Genomic DNA, 15,026 nt, shown 5'->3' with positions numbered 1-15,026 from the left:
CGATTCAAATTCAGATCCAGCAGCAATTCACCTGTGCATAGAAAAATTAGCTTAAGATTTGCCCACTTTACTGTATTCTTTATGTTTTTATATTACGTTTATTTAGAACAAGGCAGAATAGCTAATATAGCCAAATTGATTTGAACTCTGTGCTTGCAAATCCTATATTTTCTCTTCAATCACATGGATAACATTGGAGGACATTGTATCATAAGGATTGGCAGATACAGATCATATACCAAAAAGCTGCTTGGATAATTGTCCAGGATATTCTGGACAAAGGATCATTAAACACCCTGCAGAGTTTGCATCAGTCTTTGAAAGAAAATGAAGAGATAAATTGTGTTTCATTCAGCAGGAACTTAGGGCTACTTTCAAAAGCTGATAATGTGCTTAGATTTGGATAAGCCTTGCTTACGTATATGTCCCCCTAAAAATCCTGAACATGTATGTTTAAGACATGCAGTTTGCTGTACTGCCTTGTATGAAGTTTTAAGATGAATGTTTTGAAACAATAAATTAATTATCGGACATATAGAAATCATAGAAACCCTACAGTGCAGAAGGAGGCCATTCGGCTCATCGAGTCTGCACCGACCACAATCCCACCCAGGCCCTACCCCCACATATTTACCCGCTAATCCCGCTAACCTACGCATCTCAGGACTCTAAGGGGCAATTTTTAACCTGGCCAATCAACCTAACCCGCACATCTTTGGACCGTGGGAGGAAACCGGAGCACCCGGAGGAAACCCACGCAGACACGAGGAGAATGTGCAAACTCCACACAGACAGTGACCCGAGCCGGGAATCAAACCCGGGACCCTGGAGCTGTGAAGCAGCAGTGCTAACCACTGTGCTACCGTGTCGCCCTAATTACTGTCTCCATCTTTATGCACTGTTCAAATGATAAGGAAAGCAATTATTCAACAACCTACAATCCTCCTTCCATCTATCCAGGTCAGCGATTGCTCAGTGGTCTAATTCAGGTGTGGGATGAACATGCTTTGGAAAAGCAGCAAATCTTTATTGGTACGATTTAGCTGTGAATAATAACTAGTTACAAAACAGAATTCACCAATGACTTAAATAGCATCACAAGTGCATTGTTTCCACACATTATGGGCTGTGTTTAGTCTTTGACCGTAGATGGAAACGTTTTTAATGATATGCTGTAATATTCTTGTGAAATAACCGTCAGCATCTTGAGAGTCAACAAGAATAAATGTTTGAAATAAAAGTCATCTTTCTGCATGATGAATTGGTTGTCCTATGGCGAGAGGCTAAGTAAATTGGGCTTATATTCTCTGGAGTTTAGAAGAATGAGAGAATCTCGTTGAAACCTGTAGAATTCTGAAGGAGCTTGATAGAATGGGCACTGAGAGATTGTAGTTCAGACTCCTCAACCAGCAGAAACAGAGGCACAATTTCAGGATAAGCGACTGACGATTTAGGACCAAGATGAGGAAAAATTACTTCACTCAAAGGGTTGTGAATCCTTGGAATTCTCCATCACAGAGGATTGTGTTGAATTCATTCCAGGCTGGGATCGAGAGATTTTTGGTCTCTCAGGGAATTAAGTGGTATGGGGAGTGGGCAGGAAAATGGAGTTTAAGCCCAAGATCAGGCATGATCATACTGAATGGCGGGGAAGGTTCAATGGGCCATTTATTCTATTCCTGTTCCTATTTATTCTGTTGACAGATCCACTGCTAAAATTTTACACCAGTGGCTCATTTCAGGGCTCCCCAGCAGACACGTGTGGCATTTCCCAAGCTTCGCCACTTAAATGCATATGGGAGGTTACAAATGCCCTGTTCAGCAGGACCAACGAGTTTGAGATTCTCAACAGGGTGTAATTGAGTGCACACACATCAATGGGCCACTAGATCGCCCTGAAAATAGCCAGCTGCATTTGTAAATCAGAAGGCGCTACACTCCCTTAACATCCAAGTTGTCTGTGATCTCCAGAGAAGAATTAAGCAGATGTGTGCTCATTTTCCAGTGAGCTCCCATAACACACACTTCTTAAGGAACTCGAGCTGCAGTGGTTATTCAATGCCCCTGCCCAAGTGCAGAGTTGGATCCTGGATGACAAGGACTATCCCCTAGAATGTGGCTCATGACACCATCCAATAAAGCTTGAGCTCTAGCACACCACCAGATTGTTCCCTACACAAATGAGATGTCTCTCAGACCCCATCATTCAACAACGACTGCCAAGCATGAAGCATGACTGTACAAGGTATTAGTGAGATTGCACATAGAGTACTGTGTGCAGTTTTGGTCTTCTAACTTGAGGATGGATGTAGTCACATTGGAGGCAGTTCAATAAGTGAAGAGATTCACTGGATTGATTCCAGAGATGAGGGGTTTGTCTTATGCAGAGAAATTGAGAAGTTTAGGCCTATACTTTTTAGAGTTTAGAAGAATGAGAGGAGATCTAATTGAGGTATATAAGATGATAAAAGGTATTGACAAAGTAGATGTAGAGAGGATGTTTTCTCCTGTTGGGAAATCTAGAATGAAAGGTCACAGTTTTAGGATAAGGGGTAGCAGATTTAAAATGGAGATGAGGGGAAATTACTTCTCTCAAAGGGACCTGAATCTGTGGCATGCACCAGCCAGAGTGCAATGGATGCCAGGACATTGAGTAAATTTAAGGAGGCGATAGACAGATTTTTAATTAGTAATGGATTGAAGAGTTTTGGAGAACAGAGAGGAAAGTTGAGTTGAAGCCGAGATAAGATCAGCCATGATTATATTGAATGGCGGCGGAGGCTCAAGGGGCTAAATTGCCTACTCCTGCTCCTAGTTCCTACGTTCTTAAGTTTCGTATGGCAGCGCAATAGGCCCTCCAAAGGGGCACATCCCAACAAATGCACACAATAGTCAGGAGAACAAAATGTATTGTGATATCTATATACATGAGCATACCATAACACTGTCTCAGTACCCGTGCCATCATTGTGCCCTCACCCTTTCATTTCTCTTTCACAACCACTACATCTTGGTGCAATCCCGAAATCAGCAGCCGATGAGCAGCCAGGTTGCTGAAAGTGATCCCCAAGATGTTGCTGCATGTAAGACACATGCCCATCTCCTCCACTTTCTGGGTGACATAGTGTCTCGCAGTGCCAGGGACCTGGGTTTGATTCCCAGATTGGGTCAGTGTCTGTGCAGAGTCTGCACGTTCTCTCTGTATCTGTGTGGGTTTCCTCCAGGTGCTCTGGTTTCCTCCCACAGTCCAAAAGATGTGCTGGTTAGGTGCATTGGCTATGCTAAATTCTCCCTCAGTGTACCCAAACAGGTGCCGGCGCTTCATGGCAGTGTTAATGTAAGCCTACTTATGACACTAATAAATAAACTTTAAACTTGTATTGTGATTAAGCGCATTATGGTTCCCCACAGGTAAGCAAAAACTTCCTTCACTCTTTTGGGAGCCATGCTCTTCTTATTAAATTTCAACTTCAGTCTGACGTTCTATACAACTATGAGCATATGATAAATGCTAAAATATATTAAACTAGTGGAAATAAAAGCAGATGACACCAGCCCAATACTAATATTATAATGTCTCAGGTGCTGAGCTTGCATAATTTCAGAATTTGTTTCACTGATAAAGAAATATAAACATCTTATTTTGTTTAAGCCTGTGCCAGAAAAGTTCAGAGGTTTGAAGACGGATACCAATTGACTGTGATATTTAATGGTTTTAACAAATCGATGTCACATAATCATTAAACTATGTTGTTGTGCCTTAAACTTGTTTAAGTATGGTATTAATGTGGTATTCAGCAGGTAAATAATTTTGGCATTTTTTAATTGTTTTGAAGCTAGTGATGCACATCACTGGGGAGGACAAGGCAACTGTGCACAGTGATTCCGCAGCTATTCTGACAGCTGTGTACGATGGTTGGGATATTGGACAGGTTATTTAGGGAGATGAGTTTAAGTCTAGAAAAAAACTTGTATGTTCTTAAAAGGACATTCATGTGATCATCAGGACATTTTTAGTACGGAGATTGGTAGGATTTGGGATTATCATGGGTTTCAACTTGGGTTTGTGATGGGGTGATTTTATATTCGAACATTTTTGACAATGTTAACTTTTTAATATTGATATTAATGTAATATAGTTTAATCATTTCTATTTTTGGGCAATTATTTTATCTATAAAGTGTGAATGTTGAAGAATGACAGCTACAGAGTGATATTAGCCACTTTGTAAAATAGTTTTGTGAGAAGGTGTTATTGCACTACTCCTGAGGTTACATTCATTGTTCTTTTATAACATCCACTGGTTTCTAATCAGTTTGTTTTGGATTTTTTTAAAAGTACTCATCAAGCAGTACTGAAAGAGATCATTGTTTCAGAAGCTCACGTAGCAGTGACACTGTTCAACTGTGGCACCAGCTGCCTTTGCTTCAATGTGAACTGGTTTTCCCACTCGCTACTGCGCAGTTGGTTGTCAACATGGTGCAGAGTTCTACTAACAGTCATCAAATATTGGTGACATTTTTAGTATTTGTACAGACCAGAGTGATCTGTTTATTAACATTGCAATCTTCACAACAATCCAGAGATGGCTCTGCTTCCACAACAGTCTTTTACACTGGGGAAAAAAAACTCCAGTAGTAACCCGTAAATGATATATACAGTACGATAAAGTCGCAATCTTGAAGGCGGCAATATCAACTTACAAAACAAAGGAGACACTGCAAAAATACCCTCATGAAACCAGAGAGCTGATACAAGCCTATATTAGTGTGATATTATTCACTGCAAATAAATCATTTAATAATTAATGTCGCTGAAAGTAACTTGGCTATTTTTATCCACATGGTTTTTATTTTCCATGGTTATCCAGTTCTATTAGTTCAAAATGTTGCCAAAGAACTTTTAACTGTAATAAAATGCATATGTAAATAACTGAGAATAGATTAGTGTTTGTAATATTTATTAAATTTAACTCTTCTTGCATAAAAACTGACCATGGCCATCAAATGCAAACTGCTAGAGTTTTGTAATTCAGTAAATAGAAAGCTGGGAATTACTAGACAAAAAACACCAAAGTCCATCTAGCTTTTGGTAGTTGCATGATACAATGATAATGGACTTGTAGACTAAGCATGATAATCAGTCTCTTTCAACCAGTGTATGACAGACCCAGAAATAACACGAGGAATACTCAAAGTGGTGCATAGCACTGACAGCCATTGGTTCAAAATCACCATTTTCTTCTTATCCAAGCACATAGGTCATTTAGCAAATTACTCATATAATGCATCCCAAAATGTTAGTAGTAACACTTACATTGCTGCTGGCCTGTGGCTGCGTTCTATAACTCCGCATGATGTTCTGGAAGGATCTATCTTCTTTAGTTACCTGAAAATAAAAAGGTTTTTTGGAATGATTCAAAGTGTAGCACAAAGTACTGTTTTCCTAACACATTAACATCAATGGAAATAAAAATCAGGAAGAAATGTAAATAGGTTGCCAATTTGCTATCGCCCTTTTTACATTAATGCACAAAGTCAAAATCTACTCCCTGCCACCCGGCAGAGCAAACACAATTGCTTTTACTCACATGTAAAACTGAGAAATTTGGGATAGGGCCATTATTATGGGCGGCGAAGTGTTCAGGCCAAAATTCTTAAAACACTTTGGGCATAAATTGAAAAGTAGCTGAGAGTGTATTTGTCTCTTTGTTTAATGTGCATTGGATGATAGTTAGATAGTATGAAACTCCAACTTTCATGCGTAAAGGAGATTATCTGGTGTAGGTTTGGTTCTTTCCTGAGGCCATGATTGTTTACACTGATTTCTGGGTTTTTTTAACCGTCATTTTTATAATGAACAAAAGTTGGAATATATCGGCAGGACTTTGGGTGTTCATTTTGCTGAGGTTTGTTTACACCCAAAGTCCGGATGTAAATTCCCAAATACTTTCCTGTAAGAAGTTCTACTCCAATGCGTGGTGCCTCAATCCTACACACCTGGAGTAAAGGGAGGTCAAATATGCTTTATTAACAGCCTCGATCCTAAACAAACACAATCTGTTATTGACTGCAGCTAGCTTATTTTCTGCTGAACATATACTTAATTTTTATTTTCAGCAAGAATTAATAAATTTGCAAACATTGGCAGGAAACATGTTGGGTGTACGTTTGAATAGACTTGATGCTTGCACTTCAGACCACTCCGATTTTGTGGGACACCACTGTTTTTAATATTTTCAGGGATAAGAACTTACATGCCCAATAGAGTCTACATGGTCGGTGTTGACGTTTAAGTAACAGGAACACCAGACCCATGGAGTGGATGGAGGGGCAAAAGGTCAGTTGAATCAGGCTTCAAATTGCTATCGAAAACTCCATTTTTAATTTTAAAAAAATAATGCACACAATTAGTTTTGAATTAATTAATTATTCATATTTTGTAACCCACATCATTAGAAGTGGAACTACTGAAGAGTGTGGTATAATGTTTTTCAGAATTACTTACAGCCTTTAGTGTGAGTACATTTATAAATAGATAATTAAAATAACATTTTAAAAGGAAAATTTTAAAACTAATAAAAGGAAGCTGAATGTATAATTCTTCATGCATGCCAGTTATTCTAACTTTTCACTGTTAAACTCAATGTAGATTTTACCTTAGACATTATATAAACCGCACACATCAGCAGCTGATCTAAGTGTCTATCAACCATAAGATCCGTGCAGTTGACCAAAGAATATTCAAAACATGTCCAGATTTTGCTCCTCAAGTCATCATTAATGTCCAGTTTTGCACAGAGATCCCGCAGACGAACACTTGCCAAATGATAAACCTAGTTAAACAACAGCACAAACAGGGACAATCATCTGGCACCATAATTGGTTATAAAACATAATTTCAAACTTTCTGCCCCACAACATCCCACCATATCTAATCTCCTCTTCTCTGGGCTACAGTGGTGAGTGATGAAATGCAGCCACCTGCAACCCAGAGCACCTCTATCTAGCTGCAACTTTTAGAAAGCCCATAACTGATTCAGTCACCCAACCCAAAGGAACCATACCATAGGAATGCAGGGAAAGTGTGATAAATAGTTCCTAAGCTGGAAATGACTAGGGTTGGGAAGCATTTTCCGATCGGGGCCATTGTGATCTCCTGGACTCGTTTCGATCGCCTCAGGGGGTCGGAGAGGAATTTCCCAGATTTTTTTCCCCATATTGGCCCTGGGGTTTTTCACTCTGGGTTTTCGCCTCTCCCTGGAGATCACATGGTCTGGAATGGGGGGGGTGGGGGTGAGTTAATAGGTTGTAATGAACAAAGCATCGTAGCTGTGAGGGACAGCTCGGTGGATAGGATATTGGTATGTAGATAGGCTGGAAAATTGGGCGGGGATCCTGGATTCAGGATTCAATCCTGGACCGGGGAGCGGCGCGGGCTTGGAGGGCCGAAGGGCCTGTTCCTGTGCTGTATTGTTCTTTGTTCTTTGTTGTCCAATTTTAATCCAGCAAATAGGCTAGATTTCCCATTTAATTTGCTACAAATGTTACTCATCTAAATGGCAGACAGAAAATGACTGGAAGTATTTCCAGTTGGAAAAAAAGTACTATATAAACCCTGACTGTTATTTCCAGCCTCTGAGCCAAATCATTGTCCATCAGTTTGAAGAAGTGTCAAACATACAAGGACCACTTCACTATGTAACTCTGGCATATTAAAAACCTTCCGGACCCCATCACTGCTGTTGCCCTATTCAACCGAGAATAATACAGACAGGCTTGTTTGTTAATCACACCATAATCACAAATGTATTCTATGAATTTGCTTTTACAGCTTTATTATAAGTAACAGAAAAAATATTGCCCCTGGCAGTCCCATTAGGAATCCTGAACCTCGGTATGTTAATACATGTGACAATAATAAATCAAACCAAATCAAATCTCTGGGGGAGAATGATAGGGGTGGGGGTTATTGTTATGTGTGGTTCGGGATGGGGATGGGGGGGAAAGAATGCTGACGCCTTTGAAGGGGGGACTTGAGAGTGATGGGGGAGCGGCGACTGAGAAGGGGGAATTTGCAGGCATGAGGGGGAAGGGGGGGGGGTGTGGGCAGTGAGGGTGCACCTGGCATTAAGGAAGGGAAGTGCCAAAGGTACTGCCATAGTGGAGCCAACATGTAGAGCCGACCTTGGCAGCTCAATCTGGCCCTATCCTGCCAGACTCTGATAATGGGGCGGCACGGTAGCACAGTGGTTAGCACTGCTGCTTCACAGCTCCAGGGACCTGGGTTCGATTCCCGGCTTGGGTCACTGTCTGTGTGGAGTTTGCACATTCTCCTCGTGTCTGCGTGGGTTTCCTCCGGGTGCTCCGGTTTCCTCCCACAGTCCAAAGATGTGCGGGTTAGGTTGATTGGCCATGCTAAAAAAAATTGCCCTTAGTGTCCTGGGATGCATAGGTTAAAGGGATTAGTGGGTAAATATATGGGGATAGGGCCTGGGTGGGATTGTGGTCGGTGCAGACTCGATGGGCCGAATGGCCTATTTCTGTACTGTAGGGTTTCTATGATTCTATGATTCATCAAGGGTGCCAGAAAAACCCGTCTGAGAACTCGGCCGTGCATTTGGAGAGATACATGCCGGTTTTCAGTCAGAGCCTGACATTGACAAATTATTGGAAAATTCCGCTAAGTATCTGAAGCTAATACTGGGTATAAAAAGTATTTCTTTCCCCAGTACATCACCATAATAAATATTCACTCTCATACCCACAAAGAAACATACCTTTCTAAAGAACAGAGCTACAGAACCTGTCTTTTTGGGTCTGCTATTCGTGGCCAGTTGGATTTGTCTTTGTCCTGGGGATTGTTGAATTGGCACCTGCCCAGCAATCTGCACTGCAGCACCAGCTACTGGGTGACTACTGGCAAGAGTTTGGGCAGAAAGGGGTTGAATGGTATTTGCCACAGACTGGGCCTGTCCAGTGACACTGAGCTGAACTGGAATGAAAGTGATTCCTCCATTTTCATTTGCAATGCCTGAAAATTAAAAAAAAACAAAATTAGCAGATTGCCGAAGGACAAAAATACCTTTTAACGTCACTTGACAAGAATAGTTTAAATAATCAAAATGTCCTAAGGACTAATCTTAGATATTTGCAAATGAATAGAATAGAATCTAGTGCAGAAGGAGGCTATTCGGCCCATTGGGCCCACACCGACAACAATCCCACCCAGGCCCTAACCCATAACCACATATATTTACCCTGCTAATCCTGCTAACACTAAGGGGCAATTGAGCATGGCCAATCAACTTGACCCGCTCATCTTTGGACTGTGGGAGGAAACCGGAGCACCCGGAGGAAACCCACGCAGACACGGGGAAAACGTGCAAACTCCACACAGTCACCCAAGGCCGGAATCAAATACACATCCCTGGCACTGTGCAGCAGCAGTGCTAACCACTGTGCCACCGTGCTGCCAAATGTTTAGCATAATAGCCAAAAGTGCACAAAAGACGATAAATTTCCAACTTTAAATCTAAATAAACCTTTTTGCCTGCAACAGAAACACTTCAATTGAAACTTAGCAGAACTTGTACAAAGAAATAAGAAAATTCCAAATAAGGATTCCAGTTGGGTTTTCTAAGTTAATAATCATTTTTTCCTCGTCTTGTATACAAATGAACCCCTTACTAGTTCCTGGAAAATTTCTTCCATCCTTATTTATAAAAGTGCAGGTGGAAAATTCGTAATTGAAAATATTCTGCAGGATTGACTATTTTTAGATTACCTGCAGTTCCATGCTCAAGTTTAAATATCCATAATACTAGCGAGTAAGGCAGGAAGTAAACACTACAACTTTATGTATCAATCACTTGCCTTGAACTGGAATTGTAACAGTTTGTCCATTGGTAGCTGTAACAGTTGCAGTTGCCATGGTGACTAAGGTCTGTCCAGGGACATGTGCGATAGATACAGTCTCAGTGGTCACATTCTGGACTGGAACGGTGTTAACTGTTGGTTGCTGGGAAATTCTGAGGGAGTTGCTTGAAGAGTCTGGGTTGTTGTCACCATCCACAAACAGCCTCCTTCTCGCACTACTTGCTGCTGGAGAGCTGTAACGATCGTGCAGTGTGGTAGGTGATGCAATGGTATCTGGAGAGAGCAGCAGGAGTGTACTTGAGTAATAATCATTAAAACAGTTTCTGACTGCAATTTAGTGGCTTTATCAGGAGATACATTTTCTGAGAAAGGATGCTCCTATTAGCATTTTTATAAATGCGTAAGATCTCCTGCCCAAAATCTTACTATTCAGGACACTACAGGCAGCATTTGGACATCTTCATGATTTCTTTGGCTCCGAACCACATCATTTGATACATTTGTCCACTGAGCCAACATGGAGAAGAACATCATAAGGGAAGCAAACAGTCGTAAATTTTAAGTCTTCCCTGCTCAGCTCCATGCAAGTGCACTAAATGGATGGGGAATCGGGCTGTTGCGATGACGACACATGAATTCCCGATATGTGCTTCCTGGCAGGAAGCTCTACATCAGGAGAGCTATGGTATATGGTGCAAGTTCATTTTAATTCGAGCCACCTACCTTTTCTGCCACTCTCAGTGCGAACCTCGTTTAGTCGTGAATGAGTAATAGGAGAGGACAACTCACTGTTTCCAGTGTTCTCCAGATTTTCAAAGTAATGTGGTGGCATCACCTGAAGGAATGTACAAATTCTAAATCAATTCTGTGGGTTCCAATACCAATACCATTTCATACCTGGTTACTTCTAATTGCTTTCTGCTAATAAGGTGAAGTTTTAAATTTTTTCTGAAGAAAGTACATCGTGTGGTAATACATCGGGATGTAACAATTATCTCACAGGTGTCCGTGCTGGGGCCTCAACATTTTACAATTTACAGCAATGACTTAGATGAGCGGAACAAAGGCATGATAGCTAAATTTGAAGAAGTCACTAAGATAGGTGGGAAAGCAGGTTTTGAAGAAGACATTAGGAGTTTGCAGATGGATATCGTTCGATTGAGTGAGTGGGCAAAAATCTCGCAGATGGAGTATGTTGTGGGAAAATGTGGAGTTATTCACTTTGGCAGGAAGAATAAAAAAGCAGAACATGAATTAAGTGCAGAATGACTGCAGAATTCCGAGGTGCAGAGGGATCGAGATGTAACTCGTGTATGAGTTACAAAACGTTAGTATGCAGCTACAGTATGTAATCAAGAAGGCAAATGGAATGCTGTCTTTTATAATGAGAGGAATTTAACATAAAAGTAAGGATGTTATGTTTCAGTTATACAAGGCGTTGGTGAGACCACATCTCGAATACTGTGTGCAGTTTTGATTTCCTTTTTTAAGGATGTAAATGCGTTGAAGGTAGTTCAGAGGATGTTCACTAGATTGATACCTGGAATGAGCGGGTTATCTTATGAGGATAGGTTGGGCAGGCTGGGCTTGTTTCCATTAGAGTTTGGAAGAGAGAGAGAGTGACTTGATTGAAATATATAAGATCTTGAATGGTGTGGAAAGGATGTCTCCTCTTTGGGTGAATCCTTGGCACTGCCTGATGCCCGGTGGGCAGTGCCAAGGTGCCTCTTAGGCACTGCCAGTTTGCCCCTTGGGCAGTGCCAGCAGGCCAGGCTGGCACTGCCTGGGGACACCCCCCCCCCTTGCCCCGATCTCCTGAGGGGGGGTCCTCAGCAGCCTCTGTTCCCTCCAGTGGGTTGGGCTGCCTGTTCCCCATTAGTGGGGAGCAGTTGTGAACCCCCTTAGAGGGAACCACTCCTGGCAGGGGTAGATGATGTTAGCGGGCCCAGAGACTTCAGTCTTGGGCCTGCTAATCAGATGCTAATACTCATTTAAATGTTGTAATCAGCTCCGCGCCATTTTCTGGTGCAGAGCCGATGATTCCAAAAATCTTAGCCCAGGAGACATGCGGAGGCCGTGGCGTCCAGCAGGGAGTCCGCTCAATGACCTCCACTGATGTCTCCCAGCCCACTACACAAATCGCCCCCTCTGTCTCAGAAGGCGGTAGAAACGGAGTCACTGAATATTTTTAAGGCAGAATTAGATAGATTCTTGTTAAGCAAGGGAATCGAAGGTTATTGGGGGTAGATGGAAATGTGGAGTTCGAAACACAAACAGATCAGCCATGATCTTACTGAATGGCAGTGCAGGCTCCAGGGATCAAATAGCCTAAATCTCCTCCTATTTCATACGTATGTTTGTAACTCTTTCCTTTTGTCTGCTGAACTATGATATAAAGGTATAATTTACTGTCTCAGGCGACTATAAAGTTCCTTTGCCTGCCATTTTGAAAGAAGTTTTTTTCTCAGAGTTAAAATAACAAAAAGGAATTCAGTCTAATCATCTGTAATGGAATTTAATTTCTGCATTGTTTTAAAAACCTCAATCATATAATCTTAAAAGTCCAGTGAAGCCACAGCCAGCTTTTTGAACACATCCGAAGATTGGTGTGCCCTCAGACTGAGAGGATGAAGGAAGATCTGAGAGAATCCTAGGAAAACAGTGTAGACATCCCACAAAAATAAGGCCCAGCACTGCTCGCTGCATTTTCTGAGTCGTTTGTAGCAGTTTTTTAAATTACTGTTCATTAAACAATACAAAGTCTGGTACTAATGGGTGCAGCTTGCACAGTACAGGAATGGGACATGAAGCTTTGCATGGCAATTTTCGGATGAAACTACCCTATTCATGTTATTCGCTGCCAAGTACTGTGCTTTGATCAGGTTGGAAAGATAGGTTTGGAGGAAGAACTTTACCCTTCTGGTTATTTTTAATTTGTTCTGCTCATTTAGCGGTTAGGGAAAACTTTGGAGAAGAATGTTGCCCACACTGCATGGGGGCATAGGCCTAAGTCCACTATGCCAATTCCTTCCAAAGTGAGATAGGAAACAAGATGCTAATCTTTTTACTTAATATTAGATTTATTTGCATATTTATTACATATGTCTGCCTTCTCCCTAACCAATACCCAGCGTCCCCGAACCTCTCTTTATATGTGCTCAAGACATTTAATCAATTAAGTATATATGTAACCTTAAGAATACTATTAACACAAGTGAAGGATTCTTTGTTAGATATCAGGCCTTATTAATATAAATAATTGTGTTGTAATGTGCCCTCCTCTCCTCCCACTGATCATAATGCTTATTTTCATTGAGGTAGGAAGGTCTGGAAGGTTAAATCTGATTAACCTCCTGATACTGTAAAGCTTGCCCACCATCTACAAAACACAAATCAGAAGTGTGATGGAATACTTTCCACTTGCCTGGATGAGTATAGCTCCAACAACACACAAGATATTCAACACCATCTAGGATAATGTAGCCTGCATGATTGTTACCCCATCCACCACCTTAAATATTCACTCCTTTCACCATGTACAATTGCAGCAGCATATACCATCTATGAGATGCACTTCCACAACTTGCCAAATCACTTTCAACAGCATCTTCCAAATGTACAACCTCTATCACCAGAAGAATAAGGATGCCACATGCATTGGAACTCCACCACTCACAAGTTCCCCTCCAAGCCACACACTGCCCTGACTTGGTACTGTATCACTGCTCTGATTGTTGTTGGGTCAAACATTTGGGACTCCTTCCCTAACGGCACCACAGCTTTTTTTACACCAGAGGGACTGCACACTGGTTCAAGAAAGTGGCTCCACCGTCACTTCTTCAAGGACAAGTAAGGATGGGCAACATATTCTAGCATTTTTGAGTGAGGCTGATGCCCCATGACTGAATAAAAATAAAATGGTTTGTAGAACAGCCACTGCGGTATTTGACACGTAATGAAAAGAGGCCTAGTCATATCTTGCCCAATTAAAGAAATTTATTTCCTTCATAAATCAGAATTATGGCAATAGTTTGTGATGAGATTAATGCAAGCTACAAGAGTAAATAATAAAGTGAAGATGGACACTCACCTCCTCACATGTTGGAACCTTGTTTTCTGCATCTTTAATTCCATCCCAAAGGGGTGACTCTTGTCTCCATGCCATATTTTCCAGGATAGTTTCCTCAATATGATTTAGATGTTTCACTACCTCTCTGAAGAGACCATCCTCTGCCCTTATAAGTACCTCTATCACCTACAAAATAGGCAATCAACTTTGGAAATATTATAAACTGCACATAAACGCACACCAAAGAATTTCCTGTCGCTGCCACCATATTAATATACCTGAATTTATTATAAAGCCCTTTCCCCCCCGCCCTCCGCAGGGCAGAATAATTTCAGATAATGGTTTTCTATAACCAGGGATAATTTAAGATTGTGTGCAACATTATGCATTACACTGAACAGGTTTATGTTCGGGATCAGCATTTGGATTGATTTAAAGTAAAAATGTCAATGCAAATCACTTCCAGATCAGAAAACAGCCCGTCAAATTTCCTCACAAACCAATCGGGAAATTATGGATATAGTTTCGCGGCACAGTGGTTAGCACTGCTGCCTCACAGCGCCAGGGATCCGGGTTCAATTCCAGCCTTGGGTCACTGTCTGTGTGGAGTTTGCACATTCTCCGTGTTTTCATGGGTTTCCTCCGGGTGCTCCGGTTTCCTCCCACAGTCCAAAGATGTGCAGGTTAGGTTAATTGGCCATGCTAAATTGCCCCTTAGTGTCAGGGTAAATATGTGAGGTTACGGGAATAGGGCCCAGGAGGAATTGGTGTCAGTGCAGACACGATGGGCCGAATGGTCTTTTTCTGCACTGTAGGGATTCTATGATCTCCTGAGGAGTTTGTTTGAAAAATATAGTCCTGGTTCCGATTCCTATTCAAAGTTCTTGCCTACAAATAGAAATCCCACACCCACTTCACTAGGAAGTGGCCAACATCTGCAGCAGGATCACTGAATTCTCAATGTTTTTGAGGCTGAGTCACCATATTATGATAGATCTTGTTTATCCTTGGTTTTAGCATCCACTTCCGCTCCAATAAGTCAAAGCAATGCTTTCTGGCTGCTATGCTAAGACATATGG

The 15,026-nt window shown here is 41.5% G+C and overlaps 1 protein-coding gene across 1 annotated transcript in view; it reads right to left on the bottom strand.

Moving 5' to 3' along the window:
• rbl2 (retinoblastoma-like 2 (p130)) overlaps positions 1-15,026 on the bottom strand; it is a 133,005-nt gene that overhangs the window by 19,645 nt on the left and 98,334 nt on the right. Inside the window, exons 13-18 of the mRNA XM_078210886.1 lie at positions 13,969-14,133; positions 10,602-10,713; positions 9,876-10,151; positions 8,780-9,033; positions 6,659-6,835; positions 5,317-5,388 (exon numbers count right to left, since the gene is read on the bottom strand). Coding sequence (XP_078067012.1) covers positions 5,317-5,388; positions 6,659-6,835; positions 8,780-9,033; positions 9,876-10,151; positions 10,602-10,713; positions 13,969-14,133 — 1,056 coding nt within the window. The remainder of the gene's footprint in view (positions 1-5,316; positions 5,389-6,658; positions 6,836-8,779; positions 9,034-9,875; positions 10,152-10,601; positions 10,714-13,968; positions 14,134-15,026) is intronic.

Source organism: Mustelus asterias, chromosome 4 (genome assembly GCF_964213995.1).
Source record: "Mustelus asterias chromosome 4, sMusAst1.hap1.1, whole genome shotgun sequence".
Lineage (NCBI taxonomy): Eukaryota > Metazoa > Chordata > Chondrichthyes > Carcharhiniformes > Triakidae > Mustelus > Mustelus asterias.
This window is presented reverse-complemented; position numbering and strand designations above follow the sequence as displayed.